We start from the raw sequence: 26425 nt of genomic DNA, 5'->3' as shown, positions 1-26425 counted from the left end.
AGACCTTGCCCAGCAGATGCGACGAGCGGATCGCAGCCTGAGCAGGGAGGATCCAGTTCCAGCTTGAGACCCTGGACAGGAGAGTCACTTCTGGCCTTTTCACCGTCCATACAGGAAAGGTCGGCCACGCCCATCCCTCCCAGGTCCCGGGCGCAGGTGGGGAGAGAATAGAGCAAGCGCCTCCGTGGAGTTGGGCAGTCAGTGAGCGCCGAGCGCCGGGGTGCCGCGCTTTCCGGTCGGACCGCGCCCTCACCCCTCCACCTCCAGCGTAGGGGCTGGAGGACCCACCGGGGAAGCGGCCGGCGGCTGCAGGAAGGGGCGGGGCGGAGCCTCGCGGGCGCGTCACACCCGGAAGTGCCCGCCCTCTGCCCCGCCCCCAGCAGCGCTGGCAGGCGGAGCGCGCCCGCCGACTGGGGCCGCCGAGTGGGGCCGCAGCGGGTGCGGGTGCGGGCGCGGGCGTGGGGCGGCGGCGGCGGCGGGCGGCGGCGGCGGGCGGGCGCCCGGGCGGATGGGACGCGGCTCGGCGGGCGGGCGGGGCCGGCGTCCGCAGCTGGAATGGTGCAGGCGGCGGCGGGCGCCCGCGAGCTGAAGCCCGAGAGGAGCCGCCATGGAGACGCCGCCGCGGCCTCCCGCGTGAGTGAGCGGACGGGCAGCGGGCGGGGCCGGGCCGGGCCGGGCGGCGGGCCGGGCGGCGGGCGGAACCCAGCCTGGCCCGCGGGCGGGGCGTCGCCGCGCGGGGTATGGGGAGGGTCCTCCGCGGCGTGCGGGAGCCCCGGGAGGCCGAGCCTACGCGGGATGTAGACCCTGTATGCGCGCGAGGCCGTCGGAAAGGGAAGCTGTAAAGTATCGATGCCGGTGCGGCGAGGAATTCCCCTCAGCTCGCCTTATTCTCCCAATTTCTAGCAAAATTCTCTCTGAGGAGGTTGCACATCACTCTGTGCGAGCCGAGCCGCGGCTGTTAAGGGCATGTGACCTCTTTTACCTGGTACTGCAGAAAATCGTATCCAGAAATCACAGCATCTTCTGTTTGCCTGGCACCCTGTGCGAATGAGTAGTGTGCGACCTGCCAGGCACAGGTGTCTTTTTCCTTGGTACCCAAGTACAGTCAAGACCACCTGCAACAGAATTGCTTCCAGAAATAACAGCCGAACAATTAATGTGGTAGACATAGAAGATACTGCATTATTCAGTACAAGATTTTTCTGAACATTTTGTTAAAAGTGAACTATAAATCCCCAGGAATTTTGAACACTTCAATTTTGATTTGCTGTCTTAGTTTAACCTTTATGAAAGAACAAGAGCCTTTTGAATCTGACTTTTCAAGCGCAAGCAGATCTTATTTTGAAGAATCGTGTACCTTTTCATGACAGCTTGTTTTTGGAGCTTTATCATTTTTCATTTAGATTTGGCTAGCTTCCCTCCAAGGCGGTTGTACCACTCCAGCCTTTGGTGGTTATTTGGCAGAATGCCAACCAGAATAGAAATATTTGATTTGGACTGAATAATTTTTTGGTGTTTAGCCCTTTTAGGAGAGCTGATAGGATTCTGGAACTACAGTTTCTTAAAAGTACCTTACAGAAATTTTAGCTTGAGTGGAACAAGTCATGCGGGATCTAGGGAATACATTCCTCTCTTGAATTCCTCCTGGGTTGGTAGGAACAAGAGATCAGTTGCTTCCTGGTGGCAGTGGCTTCAAGGGCTTTGTGATCTGGTCGTGCTCTTCAGTGGGTTCAGGAAGGCTCCTGAACTTCTAGGAAACATGATGCGGGATTGTTAGCATCAGCATCATGAATGCACAATCATGTGTGTTCTGTCCAGGCTCCGAGGTAGGCAAGGCAGGAAATGCTACCTGTCTATAGACAACAGGTAATATAGAGAATATCCCACATAGTATGTTAGCTTTTGTAGACCTGCCCCCTTTATCTCAGTTCCCTGCAGTCTCTTTTTGATTCTGGAACCAGGGAACTAAAGGAAAGAGAATAGGGACCTTAGAGTGCAGGTAAGAAAAGGGTGGGGAAAGCAGGCTCTGAAGGGAGATAGAGACAAAAAAATGATTTAAATAGAAATGATGAAAAATGAAATAAATGCAAGTGTTGATACACTGAATCAAAGACAGATAAACTAATCATAATTTTGGTGTCCAGCGCCATTCTTTGCTATTGAGACTTCATCAGTGGTGCTGGAACAGTGAGAGGCTGAGATATAATGGAAAGCCTGAATGCCATAAGGGATGAAAGATCGGTTTAAAATATAAAAACAAAAACCAAACACTCCTTTCAGTCATGGGTGGCTCAAGTTGGTGAGACTTTTGTTTCTGTTCATTTAATAATAAATACGAAAGTTTTGTTTTCGTTTGCTCTGTTTGGAATAGCCCTAATTTCAGAACTGTAGTATTTTTTCTATTCTGTATATCAGAAATAATTATTCTTCCCACCCCTTGGCCTGTGTGCCTCCACTCTCAATAACTTGTTTTTTCCTTCCACACTGAATGCTGGGTGCTAGATTTGAGAAACGAGAGCTCTTGGGGAAGGAGCTTTGTCAGGCCTCACTGTGCTAGAACTGGGCCAGGACAGAGGCCAGTGAAGTTTATTGGGACGGCTCAGCTTTTCATAAGGTTAGATTTTTAGCCTGAGCTTTAAGGCAACAAAAGTTGTTTGACGTGGACTTCAAGTGCCTTGGATGATGTTGGAAGCACAGAATCAAATCCTCTCTGTGTGAATGTTGGTTCATTAATTCATTTGTCCTGCAAATATTTGAATGCCTGTCTCTTCCTGGCCCTGAGTGTGATACTTCTGCTCCTGCTTCTCTTTTAACAGCCAGTTTTGCATCATTTTCAAGTCCCACCTTGCTCCCTTTCAGCCTGTTAAACTGTCTTGGAGGGATAGAGGTGACGTTGCCCAGTATCCTTAGTTCCTTCAGATGGCCATGTTGAGATTAGGTACTTTGATCTCATCTGCTCTTTCTACTGCTTTCCTTCAAGTGCTTCTCTCTTTTTTAAAAAAATTATTTTTTATTATAGTTGATTTATAATGTTCTGTCAATTTCTGCTGTACAGCAAAGTGACCCAGCTACACATACATATATATATACTCTTCCTCTCACATTATCCTCCATCATGTTCCATCACAAGTGATTGGATATACTTCTCTGTGCTATACAGCAGGATCTCATTGCTTAACTACTTCAGATGCTCTTCAAGTTCTCATCCCTTTTGGTTCTCAGGTTGATTGTCATGGGCTTTATATCTGTTTATTGTTTTTTTGCATCCTTGAGTCTATGTGGCTTTTAGATTCTGTTGCATTTTGGGGTCTGGGTGATTTTAAGATCCTGGGACATTTGCCAGATTGAATCTGAAAAGTATTCAACTAGGGAGTTCCTGTGGTGGCTCAGAGTTAAGGAACCTGACTAGTATGCGTGAAGATGCAGTTTCTATCCCTGACTTCACTCAGTGGGTTAAGGATCCGCTGTTGCTATGAGATGTGATGTAGGTCGTTGACATGGCTCAGATTCTTTGTTGCTGTGGTTGTGGTGAGGCCGGCAGCTATAGCTCTGATTCAGTCCCTAGCCTGGGAACTTCCATATACCGCAAGTGCAGCCCTTTAAAAAAAAAAAAAAGAAAGAAAGAAAGAAAAAAGGTATGCAACTAAAATTATTTCTAGGTTAGTAAAGGAGGAATCTCAGGTACTTGTTGTATGCAAGGAAATGCGAACTGATCAATGCTGACCTCAGGATTGTTTTATACATTCTAGCTTTTACAGTTATTTTTGTAAAGGATTTTCATAATTACTAAGTTGAGGGAAAGCTATGAGTGTAGGACAGAGTGCATCCCTTTGATGTCCCGTCTCTGAAGAGTTTTCTTGGCTTTTGTTTTCCTGTTGGCCCTCTTTTACAAGTTGGCTTGCTCCCTACAGGCCTTGCTTTTTTTGCTCTTCATGAAACTAAGCACTCATGCCTCAGATATACAGCCATGTCTTTTTTCAGTCGATTTCACATCACTGGAAGCTCTTGAACATTAGAGATATTCAGCATAGGCAGACACATATCTTGTTGACCATGTTCTAAGGGATTTAGGCAGCAGAAAAATAGTTGAATTAGAGTAGACATTCTTATATTTTTGGGTTTCACTGACTGTAAAATTAAAAAACAAACAAACAAAAATTGAAGTCCAACATAGAATTTCTAGGTTTTTTGTTTTGCCAAGTTTTAACAAAAAGATAAAATAATACTTATCAACTATCATCTTTTTGTAAAAGAAAGGACATCTTAGTGCCCCTCCCCAAATACAAAGAAGGACATAATCCCCCGCTAAAGGATATTTCTTAAATTGAATACATTTAGTTTTATGAAAATATACTACATTGTCCTCATTTTGAAATATGAATAAAAAGTTCATTGAAGACAGACATCTGCAGTCTACTGGAGCAGATGACCTTCATGTTCACTCTAAGATTTAATGACCATGAATATGGAATCTTGCCACGAGTTACCCCAATATTCATATGTTTGTCTTTTATAGCCCATTGGAATGTATTCCTGTTTTAACTAGTCATCAGTGTAAATTGGGCATCTCTCAGATTATAGACCAGTTTCCTTAATGATAAACAGAGATGTTTAAAATATTTAGGGATAATAATGACCCATAAGGTAATGTTAAAAGAAGACACATGGACGAACATGTGTTGAACAAGTGCCATGTGTAAGGAAAATTTTGAGATGCATTTGGGTGAGAAGTGGATTCTGAAAATAGGTAGCATTTGTGTTACAGTCTTAAAACTTTCTGATGCTGGGAAATCACTCCTTCCCCTCCCACCATATAGTCCTAAACTCTTTTTCCTAATGTACATTTTCTCATGCAGATAGTAGGCTTGCAGTGAATATTAGTGAATGTGCATTTGTGAAGGTGACTGTCAGTTCACTCAGCTGTGGCTCTTACTGAACTGTACCAGGAGTGTTCATGAAAATAAGTGAGTTTCTTTCTTCAGATCAGGTGGAAGTTTCTTTCAAGTTGATACAGAGATTGAAAATTGCCTTTCAGATGCTCTTCTATGGAATTCTACCAAATTCCAAATGTATTTACTGTTTATAATAAGAGAATTTAGGTTTTCTATTGATATTGGGTGCCTGCTGTGACCAGGCTTTGAGAGTATCTCAGAAAACAAAACAAAGTCCTTTTCCTCATGGTTGAAACTGACAGTAAACAAATATATGATATAGTTACTTTAGTGAGTGGATCTATGTACTCTGTGTTATGTGCTTTTCTCTCTCACATTTCAGGCTATGGGCATTTGCTAAAGTATTTTTTTTGACCATTTCTTTTCACTGATCTTTCCTTGAAAAATAAGCCCTTGCTTCTATGACACTTTTTTTTTTTTTTTTTTCCGTTTCCTTCTCTAGTGTTTAGGTTGTTAGGTGTGATTTACTTTGTTAATTTTATTACTTTATCTCATTTAATTTTGTCAACAACCTACCTTATTCAGTAGGTTCAACAGATCTTGTTCAGGTCTCTTATTGTTACCAGTTTTCAGAGGTTAAGTTACATTCCCAAGCTTATTAAATAGAGGAGAAATTGGGACTCTAATCTCTCTCTGTTGATCACTTTTTTGGCTTACATGACTTCTGTTTGTGGGCAGTAGCTGTTTTCTCGCAGATAGATGCAGGCCTTGGCCAGTTCTTTTCAATCAACTATTAATCATTAGGTTGTGCCTCCATCTGTATCTTAGGCCTGGGCTCTAGACCTGTGCTTCAGTTTTGAATTTTTAGGTTCTTACAGAACACCTACTCACATCAGATTCAGCTTGTCTAAAGCTGAGTTCGTGATCTTTGTTCTCAAGCTGACTTCCCTTTTATAACATCTGTACTTGCTCAATGGAGTAATCATTCTTCTGGTCCTGGGTACACACATCCTTGAAATGGCCTTTGGTTTCTCTCTCTTTCATCATCTGCCACATTTTATCAGTTCCCAGGAACCATCCATTCTTGGTTTCAGGAGTCTGTTCTGATTGCTGCTGCTCCTATGGATAAGTTTCCTCCCTTGATAACCTGAATTTTTTTCTCCTTTTGAACTCTTAGGTATTCTCTCCTCACCTTTCAGTCTACCTACTGTTTTGACTTCCCCAACATCTAGAGTCAAGTCAAAGAATTACCAAAACCAGATATCTCAGCCAGGAGGTCTTAGCCCTCTATCATTTTGGTCTTATATGTTCAAAATCAAAATTATAAGGCCTTAACCTCCTAGGGTAAACTCCATCTTATCACGGGCCAGAAGTCTCCAGCCTTTTCATATCCTGTCTGCAGTTAAAACAACTTAGAATTCCTCCAATGCCCCCATTGGAGCCCCATCTCCTTCACAAAGTCTTCCCCTTACTCCAGTTCATTTAGCTCCTCTTTGTATTCCTATACTATTTATAACTGGTAGCTCAGAACCTTGAATTTGTGTCCTGACTTTGTGCCGTTCTCCAGTTGATTCTGATGTGCCTCCTCACTTAGCTGGTAACTGGAGAAGGCTCCTATGCTCAGCATCCTTTATATCCCTCACCTGCTTAGTAGAGGACAGCACTGGATATCTAGGCACTGTGGATTTATTTACTTTTTTTATTAACAGTGGTGGTGGAATATTGCTTGTAACTTTAGTTCAGTGTTGCAGTTAAAAATGAGGAAGGTGGGAGTTCCTGTCGTGGTGCAGTGGTTAACAAATCCAACTAGGAACCATGAGGTTGCGGGTTCGGTCCCTGCCCTTGCTCAGTGGGTTCACGATCGGCGATGCCGTGAGCTGTGGTGTAGGTTGCAGACGCGGCTCGGATCCCAAGTTGCTGTGGCTCTGGCGTAGGCTGGCAGCTACAGCTCCGATTAGACCACTAGCATGGGAACCTCCCATGTGCCACGGGAGCAGCCCAAGAAATGCCAAAAAGACAAAAAAAAAAAAAAAAAAAAAAAGAGGAAGGCTTGGAGTTCCCATTGTGGCTCAGTGGGACATAGTGTCCATGAGGGTGTGAGTTTGATCCCTGGCCTCTCTCAGGTGGTTAAGGATCTGGAGTTACCTCAAGCTATGGTGTAGTTCGCAGTTGTGGCTTGGATTTGGTGTTGCTGTGGCTGTGGTGTAGGCCTCAGCTGCAGCTCCAATTCAGTCCTTAGCCTGGGAACTTCCATATGCTGCAGGTGTGGCCATAAAAAAAAAAAAAAAAAATGAGGAAGGCTAAGAAAACCCATAAAAATATCTCTCCATGTTCAGTATAGTTCCCTGACCTCAGCATTTTTCTTAGCTCTGTGTTTACATTCACGTAGTGTTCAGTGCTTGTACAGCTCCCTGAGGTATGTGAGGTGTTACTATCTTTGACTTTCGTGTTATATTTCATATTAGACATTATTTGTAGAATAACAAAACCTTATTTTGTAAATACACAGTCTGAAGCCCAGAGAGGCTAAGTGACTAATCCAAGATCACTTGGTTAGCATTTTGGCACAAGCCGGGATTCCAGTTCACATCTTCCAGCTGATTTTGCTCCTCTTCTAGCGCCTTTTCATTCAAGTGTGGGAAAATGTAGCCCCCTCCACTGAATTGCTAAGTCATTTTGCTGCCCCCTTACTAGCCAGGTGATGGCAATATTCGGAAAAGGGGCAAAAGACAGGTCAGAAATAGAAGTGATAAAAGACACGGAAATGTTGGCAATGGATCATCAGCCTCCTCCTCCTTTAGCACCTCACACATTTCCCACTCTGACAGTGCTGTGTTAATTGTTTATAACATATTCTTTAAAATAAGACTGATCTTGCATAAGACATGCTTTTACCCTGGTCGCTTTCCTGTTAGTAGTCACTGTCAGGGACAAAAAGTGCCTGATTGTGCTCTGTCACGTAGGTGGGAGGGAAAGCAGGAGAGGGAGGGGGTTGAACTGAAGCAGAGCTTTTTACAGCTCTATTGTTCTGTGATCTGAGCACAATACTTTACGGCTTCCAGCACTGTTCCACCTCAGAGTCCTAGCCACCTCCTCCTGTAGTCCATCCCCACACGCCTTGTCCTGGGGGAGGACAGGGCTGTGTGTAATGCCCCACTCCATCCCTCAGCACTCTGCTTTAACTGCTAAGCTGGTTTAGTAAAATTGGGCATTTCCATCTTTTCTAGACTTTTTCTTTCCGGTTCTGGGAAATCAGAAGCATAACTTTTAGCAATACATGTGCTATACAAATGTATTCACTGGCATTGTTATATCTGTAAGGTGTTCTGTGACTGGCTAGGAAGTTTTTTTTATCTCATAAGATGCTTCATATTCAATCCTGGAGGTCTGTATACTGAAAGTCTAATTCAAGTTCTTGTATGTCCGTAGGGGAGACATTAACATTATTTGGTAATATGACCATATATTCATAGATTACAGTTGGTCCACTGGCTCCGTACCTAATAAAAGTTTAAATTCCAAACGCTGGAAGAAAAAAATTACAAAATATGTCTGCCTGTAGCTAATTGCAAAAACTGAAAGCACAACTCTTACCACAAACCAAAATGTTTCCAATGGAGAAAGCCCTCTGCTTTTACAACCTCCAAGTTACTTGGCGGTTGTTTGGGTGAGATGAAGCATGAGAGCATCTTGTTGGGAAACTAGAGTGGCGTAACAGATACTAGTTTAAAGTATTAGTTATGGGGAGTTGTCTTCGTGGCTCAGTGGTTAATGATCCCGACTAGGATCCATAAGGATGCGGATTCGATCCCTAGCCTCGCTCAGTGGGTTTAGGATCTGGCTTTTCGGTGAGCTGTGGTGTAGGCTGGCAGCTGCAGCTCCAATTCAACCCCTAGTCTGGCAACTGCCGTATGCCTCGGGTTTGGCCCTAAAAAGCAAAAAAAAAAAAAAAGTTATGGTTGAATTTCTGCTTCTGACATCTTGGATTTGGATTTTGTTGTGGGAGCAATGTTAATATGGTAATGAGCTTCTGAATACAAGTTTAGCTAGGGAGACAGCAGAGAGAATAGAAATGTAAAGGGAAAACTTCAGAGCAGTACAGCATGGATGGTGACTTTGAAAACAACAGCTGCTGATGTGAACTTGGCAGAAATTTGTAATGGCTAGTGACTCATTGCAAGCAGGGGAGTCTTGCAGCTTTTGAGGTGAACAGGCAAAGGGGAAAGCAGAGATGGTGGCCACCCAGGGGCTGGAGTTTTTGTCCTAAATATGAAAATGTCTGGTCCCCTGTTAAGTTTTGCAGCTGCATTTTTCACATGACTTACAACATTGTTTCTACCAGAAAGCCTTGAAAAGAAAACCTCTATTTCTATTTCCTAAGGTGTTTGTTTTCCATCTGAGATGATCATACTGTGGTGGGAGGCAAGTGGGTAGTGGGGCATATTATATCACCCCCCCTTTAAGAAAAAGTATACACAGCCGGCTTTCACCCCTCCTCCTGGAGATGCTGTCATTCTGATATACCCAGACCTGTAAAAAGGGCTTGCCCGAGTCTTCACATGAAGAGGGATAGGTATGTATAGTTTCAAAAAATTGCTTGGGTCACATGGTCCTTCTGTCCTCTCTACTGGAAATCACTATTCCAGAGCAAATAATACGCATCTAAAGAAACTGTATGTTATTTCTAATATATACTCAGAGTTTTTTGTTTTTGTTTTTTTTTTTTTTTTTGCTCTTTAGGGCCACACTAGAGGCATATGGCAGTTCCCAGGCTAGGGGTTGAATTCTGCAGGCTAGGAGCTGCAGCTGTCGGCCTACACCACAGTTAGAGCAACTCAGGATTTGAGCCTCATCTTCGACCTACACCACAGCTCACCACAATGCTGTATCTTTAATCCACTCAGCAAGACCAGTGATCCAACCTTCATCCACTGGATGCTTGTCAGATTCATTTCCAGTGTGGCAACGGGAACTCTTAAGATATCCTCAGCATTTTTGTAGTAGGTTTAAACCTTTGCTTAGTTATAGAATCTTAACTATTTGAAGACAGCCCTTAATAGAGTCTTTATTCATTTGCTTCCTCTCTGAGAATTTAGTTATTGGCAGTAGTGTGTTCTGAGGCAGAGTTAGAAAGTTACCTGGTCTAAGAAACTGACTTGCCCACTGCTGGGAATTTGTAGGAGAATCTGTCACAGGAGGAAGGTAGGATTTATCTGTTACCAGTGTTCTGGGATCCAAACCCTGGGAAACCTCAGCTGTTAGTATGTTTTGTAACAAAAGGCTGTTGATTAATTTTAAAACTGATAATGGGATGTAGAGTTGGGGAAAGACTTAAAAGTGAGAGAATTTGAAAAGTATCTCTCCCCCCATTTTTTTTTTTGTTAGGGCCACATCCATGGCATATGGAGGTTCCCAGGCTAGGGGTCGAATTGGAGCTATAGCTGCCAGCCTACACCACAACCACAGCAATGCAGGATCCGAGCCATGTCTGCAACCTACACCACAGCTCACGGCAACGCCAGATCCTTAACCCACTGATGAGGCTAGGGATCGAACCTGCAACCTCATGGTTCCTAGTCAGATTTGTTTCCACTGCACCACAGTGGGAACTCCTCTTCTCCAGATATGTTAAAAGTGATAGTTCTTAGAATGAAGAGCTTTTCTGGAAAAGGCTAGCTCTTTGCTTCACAAGGCAAGCAGGGGGAAGGTTAACTGCACTTAGGGTGTGACTTGAAAGGTAAACCTTTCCCTGCCACTTGGCTGCTTTCTAGATCTTCCACATCTGTAATTTTAGATATTTTCTATTCCTCAGTTCTGCTTCTGACATAACCACATGGGAACTGGAAAACTGTGGAAAGGATTTTAGTGTTAAAAATGTAGACCTGTGGCAGTGCTGCATTTGTAAGTGGCTCTCAGTACAAAAAACACTTAAAAGAATGCAGTGTTATTTCTTATTTTTTCCTTTTAGCCTTTGAATAGAATCTTTTCTTTGCAAAGTTTCTGGAGTACATCAGAAAAGCAGGAGCTAAAAATAGCTTTAAGAAAGCACCAATATAGACGTTTGTTGTTGTTTGGTATCTGTCTTAAAGTTAATTCTTTAAAGCAGGAGGTTTTCATTTCTATTTTGTTAAGCAAATGCAAACACACTTGATTCTTGATGATATTCCTTGTAAGGCAGAGTTGCTTTTGCTTCCATTCTGAGCATTGAAAGGCCTTGTGTGATAGTTTTGCCGGTCCTCAATATTATATTTTCCCCTTGTTGTAAACTTAAAGTTATTAGACTTAAAGCAGATGTAAATATCATTAACTTGCAAATGTGGATATTCAGTGTTACATGATCAGAAAATTTATGTAGGTTGCATATATCTATATAATTTCCCCTTTTCCCATTGTTTTCTTTATGAAAGGGTGGAGGGAAATGGCATTATGAGAATATATCTTTTGCTGTAAAGTGTTTCCCTGGCTCCCTCTGCCAGAACAAAATGTTCTTTCAGCTTTGGCTTCTAGACTTCACTAACTCTTTTTCTTAGTTAGGCCAGGTGTAGCTCACCCCTCTGTGCACATGTGTGTGTGGGTGCATGGACACACACAAACACACACACAAGGCCACAGGGACTCGTCCACTGGAGGTAGTATCTTGCCCTAATTTATTTCTAAGTGCCCCTTAAAAACTCAAGAGGTGGGGAAGTAGGGTTGATGTCCACTTCTGCTGCGCAAGCCCTCAGATCAGGTGTCTCAGTGAGGGCCGATTCTGGGGGATGGGGGAATGAGCAAGGATAACTGCTGTGGTTAATGCTGGGTTATCTGAGTGAGTGAGTGCCCAAATTTCATAGCTTCATTTATGTTTCTTTCTCCAGCTAGATTTTTTTCTCTCCACCTCTGGACTCTTATAGTCATCTGCCAGTTTGATGACATATTCACTTACAAGTCTGATATCTTAAAACCAACATGTGTGAAAACTGAACTCTTGGTCTTCCTGCCTCCAAACTGGTTCTATCTGCAGCCTCCCCCATTTAGTTAATGGCCAGAAACCTTGGAGATATTTGGACATTCACTAACATGCCACATATATTCTGTCAACAAATCTTGTTAGCACTGCCTTTAAAGTATATCCAGAACTCAGCCACTTCTCATCACTGCCCCCACCTACACTGCTGCTGCCCTGCTCTAAGCTATTGTCGTCCCCTCCTGCATTTTTCTGCTCAGTAGCTTACCTCCTTTCATCTTTGACCAATATATATCAGTCTCAACCAGCAGCCAGAGAAATCCTTTGAAAACGTTAAGTTGGATTGTGTTGCTCTCCTGCAGTAGCGCCCCATTTCATTCAGGGTCAGTGTTAGTGTCCATCATGGCCCTGCGGGAGCTGCACTCCCCTCTCCCTGAAGCCCTGCTCTTGTGTCCTGAAACACATGAGGCGCATACTGGCCTTGATTGTAGTTTTTCCTTCCTTCTGGGCCTTCTCTCACCTCCTGGCCTAGTATCTCCTCTCAGTTCTCAATTTGGCCTGCCCTGATCACCCTGTTAACACTGTAGGTCCCATCACTCCAGCACCTTCACCGCATACTGCTGATTCTCTTTACCTTTTCTTTTTTCCCTAGTTCTTTTCTCTTTTTCCTTTTGGCCATGCCCGCAACATATGTAAGTTCCCTGGCCAGGGATCAAATCCATGCCATAGCAGCGACCTGAGCCACAGCAGTGACAATTCTGGATACTTAACCCAGTAGGTCACCAGGGAACTCCCTTGTAGTTCTTTTTTTCTAATGTAGTTCTTATTTCCTACCTTATTTCTCTGTGTGTGTATTGTCTCCTCCTTCTCCCAACTAGACTCCAAGCTCAATGAGGACAGGAGTTTTTATTTTGTTTATTTATATAGTCTAAATACCTAGAATAGTGCTTGGTACAAGTTGACACTCAAAAATTATTTGATGAATGAATTAATAAAAATATTTTGAAAACGAATCATCCTTTCAGAAATGGGTCAAGAAAGGAAGAGGCGTGAAGAGAAATGTGCAATAAATAATGGTGTTTACCTGTTCTTTGCATGATATATATACAGATATGATTTTTTAGGCTTAATTTGTTATCCTGATTTTTTAAATTTAATGCCTTTAATAAGGTATAATTTCCATGCCATAAAAATCACCCATTATATTTGTGCAAGTCAGTGATTTTCGTAAATTTCTAGAATAATGTAACCATCTCAAAAAATTCCTGTATCCATCCATTTACAGTTAACCTTCTTCACAATGGCACCCTAATTTTATTAATTTTTTGTCTCCCGGGTCTTGGAAGAAAAATTTATGCAATACTAATATAGCTTTGTACTTTTAAAAATTACACATTTAAATGTGAAATTATCCATTGCTTAATGTAGGAAATGGATTGAACATTAGCGAAAAGAATGGGCTTGAGAGTCAGACTGGCTCCACTGTTATCCAGCTCTGCCATTCAACAAGTTACTCAAATTATTTTCTGCCTCAATCTCTTTATCTGTTATATAAGGATAATAATAGTAATTAGCTCACAGAGTTGTTGTGAGGGTTAAACAAACAATGAAAGAAAATTTACTGCAGTGGCTGCCTCATAGCTAATATTCAATAGACAGAGTAGGTCCAAAATATATGGGGTAAATAACCTTGCAGCAAAATTCACAATCAGGTTCTAAGTTTCTGAAGTACGTCTAAAATAGCCAGTTCCTGCCTTGGTTTGTAAATATGTATGTCTGTTGCAGAATGTAAGAGGTTAACTTCCAACAGAGAAGATAATTTCTCAGCATTTCTTTTGAAGGTATCTGTTAAACCATTTGTACTGAATTTTTAGTGCTCATCTTTGAGAGAGCTTTGACACCAGGGGGCTAATTATCTACTTTTTTGGTTAAAATCACAGTGACCATCAGAAAGTGTTCTGAATGGTGTTTTAGTCTTATGTTGGGATATACTGTGAGACTTTGTAAGTAAGTTTGAGAGATGAGCATTCATTGTATCTCTTGTAGCCTGTTAAGTCTTAACTAAACTGTCTTTAATAAGGTCTTTTTCTGTGTTTTGTTATTTTCTTTCATGTACAGATGCACAAAACAGGGTCATCAGAAGCCTCTCGATTCAAAAGATGATAATACCGAAAAACACTGCCCAGTGACAGTGAATCCTTGGCATATGAAGAAAGCTTTTAAAGTCATGAATGAATTAAGAAGGTATCTTTACATTAAATACATATAACCATGGGTCTCCTTCCTTTATTTCTAAGTTGTTTATAATGAATATATTCCGCACCCCTCATTGTTGCTTTGTTTGACACAGAGAACATGTAAAGCTTTTTTCTGCATGCTTTTTTCTTCTTTTTTAAAAGAAGGAAGAGAACAGATAATTTTTCAGACGTGTGACTGCTGTAATGCTGCTCTGTCCAACACCATAGCCACTGGCCACGTGTGGCTGATCTTAATTGGAAAATACGTAATAGGTTTTCAAGACTTAGTACAAAAAAAAGGTAAAATATTTATTAATAGGTTTTAAAAATATTAATTACATTTTGAAATACATTTATAATATTGGATATTTTAGGGCAAATAAAATTATCACTGAAGTTAATTTCACTTGTTTCTTTTTATTTCTAAATGGGATTACTAAAAAATTCTGATTTGCATTGTATTTCTGTTGGACTGGCTGTTTTAGGGTTTCTAACTTATTGCAAGGAATAGGAAAAGAAAACTTATTACATTTTTTTTTTTTTGGAAGTTCTCAGGCTAGGGGTACAATTGGAGCGTTAGCTGCTGGCTTATGCCACAGCCACAGCAACATGGGATCCGAGCTGCATCTGTGTCCTATGCAACAGCTCATGGCAACACCAGATCCTTAACCCACTGAGCAGATACTAGTCGAGTTCATTTTACTGCTGAGCCATGATGGGAACTCCTAAAAGTTTTTTTTTAATTGGGTAGTTGATTTACAATATCATAATAGTTTCAGGTATGCAATAAAGAGACTCAACATTTTTATAGATTATACTCCATTTAAAGTCACCATAAAATAATGGCTGTATTTCCCTGTGCTGTACAATATATCCCTGAAATCCATCCATTCTGTACATAGTGTAGGAATGTTCCTTTTCTCCACATCTTTGCAAACATTTGTTATTTGTAGACTTTTTGATGATAGCCATTCTGACAGATGCGAGGTGATAATCTTATGGTTTTGATTTGCTTTTCTATGAAAGTTACCAATGTTGAGCATTTTTTCATGTGCCTGTTGGCCACCTGTCTTCTTTGGAAAGATGTCTATTCAGGTCTTCCCCCTATTTTTATTTTTTATTTTATTTATTTATTTTTTTTGTCCTTTTGCTATTTCTTGGGCCGCTCCCGCGGCATATGGAGGTTCCCAGGCTAGGGGTTGAATCGGAGCTGTAGCCACTGGCCTACGCCAGAGCCACAGCAACGTGGGATCCCAGCCGCGTCTGCAACCTACACCACAGCTCACAGCAACGCCGGATCATTAACCCACTGAGCAAGGGCAGGGACTGAACCCGCAACCTCATGGTTCCTAGTCGGATTTGTTAACCACTGTGCCACGACGGGAACTCCCTTTTTTTTTTTTTTTTTTTTTTTTTGTTGTGTTCTTTTTCTAATTCCTTTTTAGATGTAGATTAGGTTTTTTATTTGATGTTTTTCTTTTTTCTGAAAGAAGTCATGTATTGCTCTTAACTTCCCTCTTAGAACTGCTTTTGCAACATTCCATGGATTTTGGAAGTTGTGTTCCCATTTTCCTTTGTCCTGAGATATTTTCTGAGTTCTTCATTTGTTTTTTCATTGACCCATTGGTATGTTGTTTAGTCTCCATATGTTTGTACTTTTCCCATTTTTCTTTTTGTATTTGATTTCTTATTTCATACAGTTATAGTTGGAAAAGTGATGTAATCCATATCTTCTCAAATTTGTTGAGACTTTGTTTTGTGGCCCAGCATTTGATCTGTCCTGGTGAATGTTCTTTATGCACTTGAAAAGAATGTGTATTCTGCTGTTTTAGATTGACTGTCCTGTGGATATCTAGTAAGTCCAATTGGTCCATTGTGCCACTTAAGGCCACTATTTCCTTATTTATTTATTTTTTTGGTCTGGATAATCTTTCCATTGATGTCAGTGGGGTGTTAAAGTCTGTTATTATTGTATTATTGTCAGTATTTCCCTTTATGTCTGTTAATGTTTCCTTTTCCTTTATATATTTAGGTGTTCCTATATTAGGCATATGTATGTTAATGAGCATTACATCCCCTTGTATTGTTCCCTTCGTTATTATATAATGCCCTTCTTTGTCTTTTGTCATAGATTTTGTTTTAAAATCTATCTTGTCTGATGAGTATTGCTGCTGTTGCTTTCTTGTCATTTCCATTTGTGTGAAATATAAGAAAACTTTTAGAGAAAAATCTAACTCTGTCTTTGGTAGTGGTAGTGGTAGTATTAATTATTTGGGGAAGTAGTGACCTGCCCACAGTTCTCAAATATGTTAAGAGTCACTGAAATGAAAAGAGCGATTTTAAAATTTGATTGAAAAATGGGTAGCTTTTTTATTCTTTTTTTTTTTTTTTTTTTAGGGCCACTCCCACAGCATGTGGAGATTCCCAGGCTAGGGATCGAATCAGAGCTGCAGCTGCTGGCTTACCACAGCCACAGCAATGCTTGATTCAAGCCACATCTGCATCCTACACCATAGCTCATGGCAATACCAGATCCTTAACCCACTGAGGCCAGGGATTGAACTCTTGTCCTCATGGATACTGGTCAGGGTCATGAGGGGAAATCCACCTTTTTATTTTTATTTACTTATTTTTTTTGTGTTTTTAAACTCAGTGAGTTTTATTATATTTATAGTTGTACAACCATCATCACAACCCAATTTTACAACATTTCCATCCCAAACCTCCAGCCCAACCCTCCCCCCACAACCTGTGTCCTTTGATAACTATAAGTTTTTCAAAGTCTGTGGGTTTGAAAAAGAAGTTCATTGTATCCTTTTTTTAGATTCCACCCATAAGTGATAGATTAGGTCATTTGTGTCTTGCTCTCTCATTGACTTCGCTTAGCAAGATAATTTCTAAGTCCATTCATGTTGCTGCAAATGCCATTATTTCATTCCTTTTTATGGCTAAATAATATTCCATTGAGCATATGTACCACATCTTCTTTAGCCACTCCTCTGTCGATGGATATTTAGGTTGCTTTCATGTCTTGGCTATTGTATATAGTGCTGCAGTGAACATTGAGGTACATGTATCTTTTTGAGTCATGGTTTTTCCTGCATAGATGCCCAGGAGTGGGATTGCTAGATCAAATGATAATTCTATTTTTAGTTTTTTGAGGAATCTCCATAGTGTTTTCCTTAGTGGTTGCACCAATGTACATTCCCACCAATAGTATAAGAGGGTACTCTTTTCTCCACACCCTTTCCAGCATTTATTGTTTGTAGACTTTTTGATGATGGCCATGCTGGCCTGTGTAAGGTGATACCTCATAGTAGTTTTGATTTGCATTTCTCTAATAATTAGTGTTGTTGAACTTCTTTCATGTGTTTTTTGTCCATGTGTTTATCTCCTTTGGAGAGTTGTCTGTTTAGATCTACTGCCCATTTTTTTAATGGGGTTGTTTTTTGGTATTGAGCTGTAGGAGGTGTTTATATATTTTGGAGCTTTCTCTCTTGTCAGTCACTTCATTTGCAAATATTTTCTCTTATTCTGTGGGTTGTCTTTTTGTTTTGTTTAGGGTTTCCTTTGCTGTGCAGAAACTGAAGTTTAATTAGCTCCCAATTTGTTTATTTTTGTTTTTATTGTCATTACTCTAGGATGTGGATTTGAGATGTTACTTTGGTTTATGTTACAGAGTCTCTCTTACAATATTCTTTATTTTATAGCATCTTTATTTCAAGGTCTATTTTGTCTGCTCTGAGTATTGCTACTCCAGCTTTCTTTTGATTTCCATTTGCATGGAATATTTTCTTCCATCCTCTCATTTTCAATTTTTTTGCGTTCCTAGAACTGGAGTGGGTCTCTTGAAGATAGCATATATATGGGTCTTGTTTTTGCATCTTTTCAGCCAGTCTGTTTCTTTTGGTTGGGGCATTTAGTCCATTTACATTTAACGTAATTATCGATATGTATGTTCTTACTGCCATTTTGTTAATTGTTTTGGATTTGTTTTTGTTGGTCTTTTTTCTTCCCTTCTCTCATTAAATGCATCGCCAGTATCCTGTATTTGTACCCTCTTCTCACGATATCTGATTTTGGTATCATATTTGTGTGTGGATGATTTCCTACCTTTGCTATATGTATGCCTTTACTGATGGGCCTTTTCATTTTTGATATTTTTGTTCCTAGTTGTGGCCTTTCTTTTCCATTTAAAGAAGTTCCTTTAGTATTTGTTGTAAAGCTGGTTTAGTGGTGATGAATTCTCTTAGCTTTTTTTTGTCTGCAAAGCCTTTGATTTCTCCTTCAAATCTGAATGAGAGCCTTTCTTTGTAGAGTAATCTTGGTTGGAGGATTTTTCTTATTATGACTTTAAGGATATCATGCCATTCCCTTCTGGCCTGCAGAATTTCTGCTGAAAAATCAGCTGATGACCATATTGGGGTTCCCTTGTATATTATTTGTTTCTTTTCCATAGCTGCTTTTCAGTGTTTTCTCTTTGTCTTTAATTTTGTTCACTTTGATTAATATGTGTCTCGAGGCGTTCCTCCTTGGGTTTATTTTATATGGTACTTGTGCTTCCTGGATTTGAGTGAGTGATTCCTTCCCCATGTTACAGAAGTTTTTGGCTAATACCTCATCAACTATTTTCTCTGGCCCTTTCTCTCTCTCTTCTCCTCCTGGCCCTCCTATAATATGGATGTTGGTTAGTTTAACATTGTCCCAGAGTTCTCTTGGACTCTTCATTTCTTTTCAATCTTTTTTCTCTTCTCTTTTCCAAATCAGTGATTTCCTCCTCACTTATTTGTTCTTCTACCTCCTGTATTCTGTTGTTGGTTGCTTCTAGTGAATTTTTTTATTTCAATGATTGTATTTTGCATCTCTGCTTGCTTGAAGTTTAAATCTTTTTCTTTGCTCAGTATTTCTTATAATTTGTCAATCTTTTGCCTTCAGTTTATTTCCAAGATCTTGAATCATCTTTGCTATCACCAGTCTAAAGTCTTTTTCATGGAGGTTGATAGTCTCCAGATCACTTAGCTATTTTTCTGGAGATTTTTTCTTGTTTCCTATTTGAATCTTAATTCTCTGCCTTTTCCTTTTGTATAGATTTTTTGTGTGATCTCTTTTTTTCAGACAATAGTTTTGTAGCCTCTCTTGCTTCTGATGTTGGCCCCCCTTGTGGCTGGTGTTGGTACAGGGGCTTGCTGTAGGCTTCCTGATGGGAGGGACTGGTGCCTGCCCATTGGTAGGTGAAGCTGATTCTTATCACTCTTGTGGGTGGGGCTTTGTCTCTGGGTAAGAATAGAGGTGGCTCTGTGCTAGGGGGTCTTTAGGCAGCCTGTTTTGTGATGGGTAGGGCTATGGTCCCATCAGGATTATCGTTTGGCCTGGAGCTTTTCAGCCCTGATGGATGGGCCCAGAGTTTTCCAAAATGGCCACCTCTGGAGGAGTTCACACTGATGATTATTCCTGAGACCTTTGCCTCCAATGTTTCCCCCCACAACAAGCCACAGTCTCCTCCTGTTTTCCCAGGAGACCCTTCAAGAACCATGGCAGGTCTGACCCAGATTCTTACGGAGTCTCCTCTTTGCTCTGGGACCCAGTGCACGTGATAGCCTGTGTGTGCCTTTTGAGAGTGGAGTCTCCATTTCCCCCAGTCCTGTGGAGCTCCTGTGCACAAGCCTTGCTTACCCTCAACCCCAAATGCTCCAGCATTCCTCTTCTCAGTGCCAGATCCCCAGGCATGGGGACCTGACATGGGGCTCAGAACTCTCACTCCTGTAGGTGTGATTATTTTCCAGTCTATGGGCTGCCCACCCGGTGTGCATGTGGTTGCTTATATCGTGTAATCACCCTTCTTACCATTTCATTGTGGCCTTCTCTTTGTCTTCTGGAGTAGGATAACTTTTTTGAATGTTTTCAGTCTATTTAGTTGAAAGTTGTTCAGCAGTTGATTGTAATTTTGTTGCTTTTATGAGAGAAAGCGAATTCCAGTCCTTCTGTTCTGCCATCTTAAATCCCATCTGGGCAGCTTATTTATTTGTTTATTTATTTATTTTGTCTTTTTAGGGCTGCACTTGCGGCATATGGAGGTTCCCAGGCCAGGGGTCTAATTGGAGCTGTATCTGCTTACCTACACCCCAGCCACAGCAACACTGGATCCGAGCCACATCTGCAACCTATACCACAGCTCACAGCAATGCTAGGTCCTTAACCCACTGAGTGAGGCCAGTGATCCAACCTGCATCCTCACAGATGCTAGTCAGATTCATTTCCACTGAGCCACAATGAGAACTCCATGGGTAGCTTTTTTAAATTAAAAAACCGTATGTATTAACATTCATGATTTTGCTTTCTTAGCACTTGTTGTAAGACATATTTTCCCATCATTACTTTTGTGAAAGTACATGAATTTAAAACTATGAAAGGAATGGATTAAATTTTTTGTGCTATGTCCCCTTTTTTGTTCCATTGTTTGTTTGTTTCTTCTTTAATTAAAGATTCAATAAGTGTTTATAGGCTAGGTGCTGGAGATACAGTAGTGAGCCAAAAAGGACATGGTTGCTGCCCTCACGGGGCTTATGGTTGCTTACAAGAAGCAGGTATTAATCAAAGAATCACACAGATAATTTACTGTAAATTTTAATGGGAGTAACTGCCACATAGAGGCTGTGGAGATTGATAACAGTGGTCAGGGAGGAGTTACCTTAGAGTGCAGTAGGTTTAGGATCTGACTTTGTCACTGCAATGGCTTGGGTTGCTCCTGTGGCATGGCTTTGATCCATGGCTTGGGAGTTCCCACTTGCTATGGGCGTGGCCAAAACAAACACAAAGAAAAATAAAACAATGGTGAGGGAAAGCTTCCCTGAGAAGGATAATTGTGCTGAGATCAAAAGGAAAACAGAAATAAGGAAGTGAAGTGAATCATAGGAAATGGCAGTGCCTAAGTCTTGTGGTGGGTAGGAGCTAGCCTCCTGGAGGAGCTGAGTGGTGGCCAGAGGGTCATGGCAAGAGGAGGCTGAGTGGCTGGGTGAGAGCCAGCATTCTTAGGGCCTTCTACGTTTTGGTCTTCATCGGGAGTTGCCATGGGAGAAGCCAGTGGGAGCTGGCTTGATTAAATTTGTGTTTTGAAAAGAACACTCTGGCTGCTGTGTGGAGAGTGGACTGGAGAGAGAGAAACAAGAAAATATTAAACTTGCAACTCTCTTACCCTTGTTCTGACTACTCCTAAGTACCTCACTGCCTCCATGGTTCCCAACCAGGGGCATATTTGTCACCCAGTGGACATGTGGCAATGCGTAAAGACATTTGTGGTTGTCACAGTCTTTTAGGGTAGGGTATGCTACTGGTATCTGGTGAAGACTGTTCAATGAAAAAAAAATATGGTAGCCAGTTGTGTTTTTTTGAAACAAAACCTCCAAAGGTTCTGTAAGTGTATATGTATGCTGTGTGTATTATAGATTTATATTTGAATAAGAAAAAAAAAGTCTGAAAAGACATTTAGCAAACAGGGTATTAACTAGAAGGGGTGGGATTGGGATCAGATGGTGGGAAGCAGGTGTTGGGGTATGAGGTGTGGGGTGAGGTATGGGGCAGTAGGGTGGACGGCTTTACATCTTTACATACTTAAGTGTTATATAAAGTAAAATAAAGGCTCACACAAAAAAGAAAATGTTAAACTTAATAGTGGATATTTAATTTGTTTCTTGGTGCCTCTCTGACAACATTTTTAGTAAGAATGTTTTCATTTATTTTGGGGGAGAAAATGTAGCTGTGAAATACAGCAAGTCCTGTTATGCTGTTTCAGTTTGTTAATCTCATTGCAAAAGTATTTATTAGGATATAAAATGCAGTGATTGTTAAGTGACACTGAGAGAAAGGTAAGAAAAATAGTCTGGTTATTTTGAGACTGAAATCTTTAATGGTTTACTTTTTTTTTGAAAAGTCTAGAAAGACTGACTTTTAATAGGTCTCTTCTTGTTGCCTTTTCCCCCACTCCTGTGGTGCTGGTAGCCATGCCTTCCGCTGAGCGGGCCCCTGTTGGCCCAGGCCTGACTCACTAATTGCCTGGAAGGCCACACCTAGCTAGCTCTTCTTCCCCTGGGGTGAATGACCTAAAGTTTAGGACAAAGTCTTTGGCTTTGGGCCAGTCATTTTCCTTTTTGAGCCTTAACTATAAAATGAAGGGCATGAACAGAATGCATAGTAAGGTTCATGGCTGCCCTGGCTTTCTCTTAATCTGTGCAGGCTTTCCTGCGCACCTGCAGGTCACGTGGTGCCCTTGTCTCATCCTCAGATTACTTAGCTTTATCCTTCATTCAACAGTTTGTCCCATTTTTGGGGGTGAACTGTAAGGCTGTCAAACAGTATGTTTTTGTTGTTTGTGTTGCACCGTTTTAGTAGCAAGCATGTGTAACCCGGCCAATAGTTGATGAAGGATGACCTTTGAAGAGCTGACAGTGTTGTCTGCCAAGTCCACAAGAATTGTTCTAATAAAGTTACTGACTACCAGTGCTTTTAAAAAGATGAACTCTCTTTGGGGCTCATTAGGATTCCTTTTTTGTTTGTGTTTGATGTCATTCTCTTTTACCCCTTATTGATAATTTGAATAATTCTTTAAAAAAAAAGACCTCTCTGAGGAGGCCTACCTCTTGTACAACTGAAAGTTCTTTATTATTTCCTGTCCTTGCATCAGCTTCCTGCTGCCAGAAATGGGTAGCTGAGAGTGGTTTCCTGACTTCGGGGAAGGGAGAACATCCTGGTCATGTCCATTCTGCTCTTGGGCTGCACCTCTAGTAGGTAGAATAACAGCTGTACACACGGAGAGTGTTTTTAAGAATTTTTGGCTGATGAAAGTGAAATTTTAGGAGTAAAAGTCATTCTTCTTCCAGTATAGTTAGTGTAAGTTGTGATTGTGGGACTAGGAGGACAACAGTTTCTTAAAATTTAAGTTTTAGAGTTGGTTTGGTTTATAGAAAAGAAATGTGGCATTTTCTTTAAACTAGTTTTTTATTTCTTTCAAACAGGAGACCGAGGTGTAGCTCTATGTCCCAGCCCAATATGAGCATGAATAACTTGAAATTATTTGGTTTAAAAACCCCCGCAGGCACTTCTTTTTTTTTTTTTTTTTTTTTTTTTTTTGCCTTTTTGCTATTTCTTGGGCCGCTCCCGCGGCATATGGAGGTTCCCAGGCTAGGGGTCCAATTGGAGCTGCAGCCACTGGCCTACGCCAGAGCCACAGCAACGCAGGATCCGAGCCGCGTCTGTAACCTACACCACAGCTCACGGCAACGCCAGATCCTTAACCCACTGAGCAAGGCCAGGGACCGAACCTGCAACCTCATGGTTCCTAGTCGGATTCGTTAACCACTGCGCCACGACGGGAACTCCAGCAGTCACTTCTAAACAGTGTATCCATTAAGTATTTGTAAGGACCTGTTTCTCCTTTGAAGTCAGCTAGGATGCCCAGAAGGCTGGTTAGGAGCCAGAACTGGTGCTGACTTGGCCCCTTCCCTTCGAGTGACCGATTGCACAGAAGTGCAGAGAAGAGGATGAAGTGGTGGAGCTTGCGTGCAAACTGGGGGCTGAAGGAATTCTCACAGGAGGATTCACAGAGGTGGTTCCAGGAGGGCCCGATAGGGGTGGAGTAGGGTTCACACAAAGGACTGGAGAGGGAGGTACCATCGTGGCTCAGTGGTAACGAACCAGACTAATGTCCATAAGCACGGATGCAGGTTCAATTACTGGCCTTGCTCAGTGGGTTAAGGATCTGGCATTGCCGTGAGCTATGGTGTAGGTGGCAGACATGGCTCAGATCCTGCCTTACTGTGGCTGTGGTGTAGGCCGGCCTGTAGCCTGGGAACTTCCATATGCTTTAGGTTGCAGCCCTAAAAGACAAAAAGAAACAAAAAAAGGCTAGAAAGGAAAGGCAGTTTCTGGGCTGGATAATTGCACAAGCGAGGAACAGGAGAAATGTAACTTATTGGTCAAGTGAATCAAGAGTTCACACTGAGGAGTCTGTAGAAAAGGTCAGAATTCCAGCAGGCTAAAACAGTGTGATAACTCCATGGGCAGTGGGAATCAGCAAAGGTTTTTGAGAAAGGGAGTAGCATTTAAGACTAATGATGTCAGAAGAGCAGCCAGCAGTGTAATGAGAGGCGAGTCTAGTGCAGCAGCACAGCTCTGGCAGGGATTCAACTCTTTACATTTCTTAGGCATGGCTCGGCAGGGGAAGAAGGTTTTAAAGCACTAGCAAACTAACATTTTCAAAACCAGGCCTTTACAGAGTGCTCATTATGTGCAGCACACTGTATTGAGCCTGTGGAGGAGACAGAAGTAGGCTGTTCCCTGACACACATTTGCTTGAGGACATTACACAGTGAGCTTTTTGAGATGACCAAAAAGGAACTGTCAAATATAACATTTTGCCTTTAAAATAAATTAAAAAAAAAAAACAACAAAAAAACCTGGAGTTCCCTGTTGTGGCGCAGCGGAAATGAATCCAACTAGAAACCATGAGGTTGCAGGTTTGATCCCTGGCCTCGCTCAGTGGATTAAGGATCTGGCGTTGCCGTGAGCTGTGGTGTAGGTCGCAGATGCGTCTCGGAACTGGCGTTGCTGTGGCTCTGGTGTAGGCTGGTGGCTACAGCTCAAATTAGACCCGTAGCCTGGGAACTTCCATATGCCATGGGAGCGGCCCTGAAACAGACAAAAGACCAAAAAAAAAAAGAAACACCAAAAACCGCAAGACATCTGTTTTCTAGCATATGGGATAAGACCAGACCTGAGTTTTAAAAACTTCAATAAGCATCAGTGGGGGTAGAGTATTATTTGTTTACAAGGAAGACAAGTTTGATCCTTAAGTTACATTTAGGAGTTGAAAGTTGTTAGTAAGGATAAATCCTGTGAAGTGATTAGAATGTTTGCCTATATATCCTACAGAAGTTGTAAATATTAAGTTCAGTTATAACAGCAGTTCTTACATTCCAGAAGATAGTCTAAAGAAAGAGCCTGAAGATCTGTCTCAAGGAAATGCTTACTGTATTTTTCCCCCAGGACTTTGAGGTACTGTGGCCTCAGATCACTGCTAGGATTCTGCATCTATGAAAACTTTGAGCTGTGGCTCTTCTTTGGTTATTTGTACTTCATTGTTTAGGTGGCAAGAGAATTAAACAACTAACTGAAGTGAGACTGCCTTTTTCTCCATAGCTTTATCACGGTTTTTAAAATCGATGTTAGGAATCTACACAGGGTGTGAATTTTTTTAATCACATATGTATAATATACATTACATATGTTATAGAAATAAAATGTATTTATTTTGTTTTTGTGTTGTACTAAAGTAGAATATAAAATATTCCTTGAAGGACAGAGCAGTTGGGAAGAGTCCTCAAATCAAGCAAGCCTGTTTATTTAAGAACATTTGAGACATTTTGAAGCTCACAGTCTCAGTTTAACTGGTAATCTTTTGTAGTGTATCTTAAGCACTCGTGGTATATTTCTTATTAGAATGTTTATTGAGTTTGGATAGCATTATTAAACATTTCAAAGATGTGAGGAGTGGATAGCAGTGAATGAATTTGTTTCAGTTTTTTCACTTTGCCTGGGTTGCTGGGTGCCTAGCCTGTTCAGGGTGCTTTGCTGCTTTTATTTTAAATTATTGTAGCTAAGAGTATCTAGCTCATATTTTGTTTCACCAAGTTTTTTTTTTTTAATAACTTTTAATGAGGAAGTTTTCTTTGTACATACTCTACATTTTCTCCATGTAGTCAAGCCTTTGTCACACCTTCAGAAACTCACTGCTATTACTGTTTTCTTCCTTCTCTGAAATCCTCATCTCTCCACTTTACCTCCTCCCTGTCATCTTTTCCTTGTTGCTAATATCTTCTTTTGCTTTATTTCTATTTATTCTTTTCATCTCCTCTCAGGTGTTATTACTTATTACTTATTAGTAAACCCAGATGCTAGGTTTTCCCAGTGCTTAACTGCCACAGAAATTCAAATTCAAACCATCATAGTTTTAAGAAGAAAAGAAAGACAGTTGTGGCATTTGTCATGGAGTTGTGTTGCTCTTCAAGGTTATTGACATTTTTAACTAAGTTTCATCTCCCTTGTCTGTTAAATGACATTATCAGTTATAGGAGATTTGGTTAAATATGACTGATTGAAATCAGCAGTCAGGAAGCCTTTTGCCGTTAAAACAGCTTGTCCCTCACCTCCCTTCATGCCAGCAGCCAGCACCCCATGAAGCAGCTGCACACAACTCTGTATCTGCCTCCCCGTCTGCTTCCTCACTAGTTTTCAACTTCCTTGGCTTCTAACCTTTCGCCTAACTTCTTTTTATGTCTCACTCTTTTATCTATCTATCT

The 26425-nt window shown here is 41.3% G+C and overlaps 1 protein-coding gene across 4 annotated transcripts in view; it reads left to right on the top strand.

Annotated features, from left to right (window-relative positions):
• The first annotated feature begins 394 nt into the window (after positions 1-394).
• The window catches only part of KLHL2 (kelch like family member 2), a 121626-nt gene continuing 95595 nt past the window's right edge, over positions 395-26425 (top strand). For 2 of the 4 annotated variants that reach the window (XM_084973896.1, XM_084973894.1), the window contains exons 1-2: positions 395-458; positions 13957-14082. Coding sequence is in view for 2 of the 4 variants with exons in the window: in XM_084973894.1 (XP_084830020.1) it covers positions 14045-14082 (38 nt within the window). In the remaining 2 variants the exon portion in view is untranslated. Of the gene's footprint in view, positions 634-13956; positions 14083-26425 lie in introns of all 4 variants that reach the window. The other 2 variants (XM_084973895.1, XM_005666650.4) reach the window with 1 other exon arrangement.

This window comes from Sus scrofa, chromosome 8 (genome assembly GCF_054392235.1).
Source record: "Sus scrofa isolate SSC_HxYL_T2T_F1_AM1 chromosome 8, Sscrofa_HxYL_maternal_Yorkshire_Landrace_v2.0, whole genome shotgun sequence".
NCBI lineage: Eukaryota > Metazoa > Chordata > Mammalia > Artiodactyla > Suidae > Sus > Sus scrofa.
The sequence above is the reverse complement of the archived record's forward strand: the minus strand, read 5'-3'. Positions and strand labels throughout refer to the sequence as shown.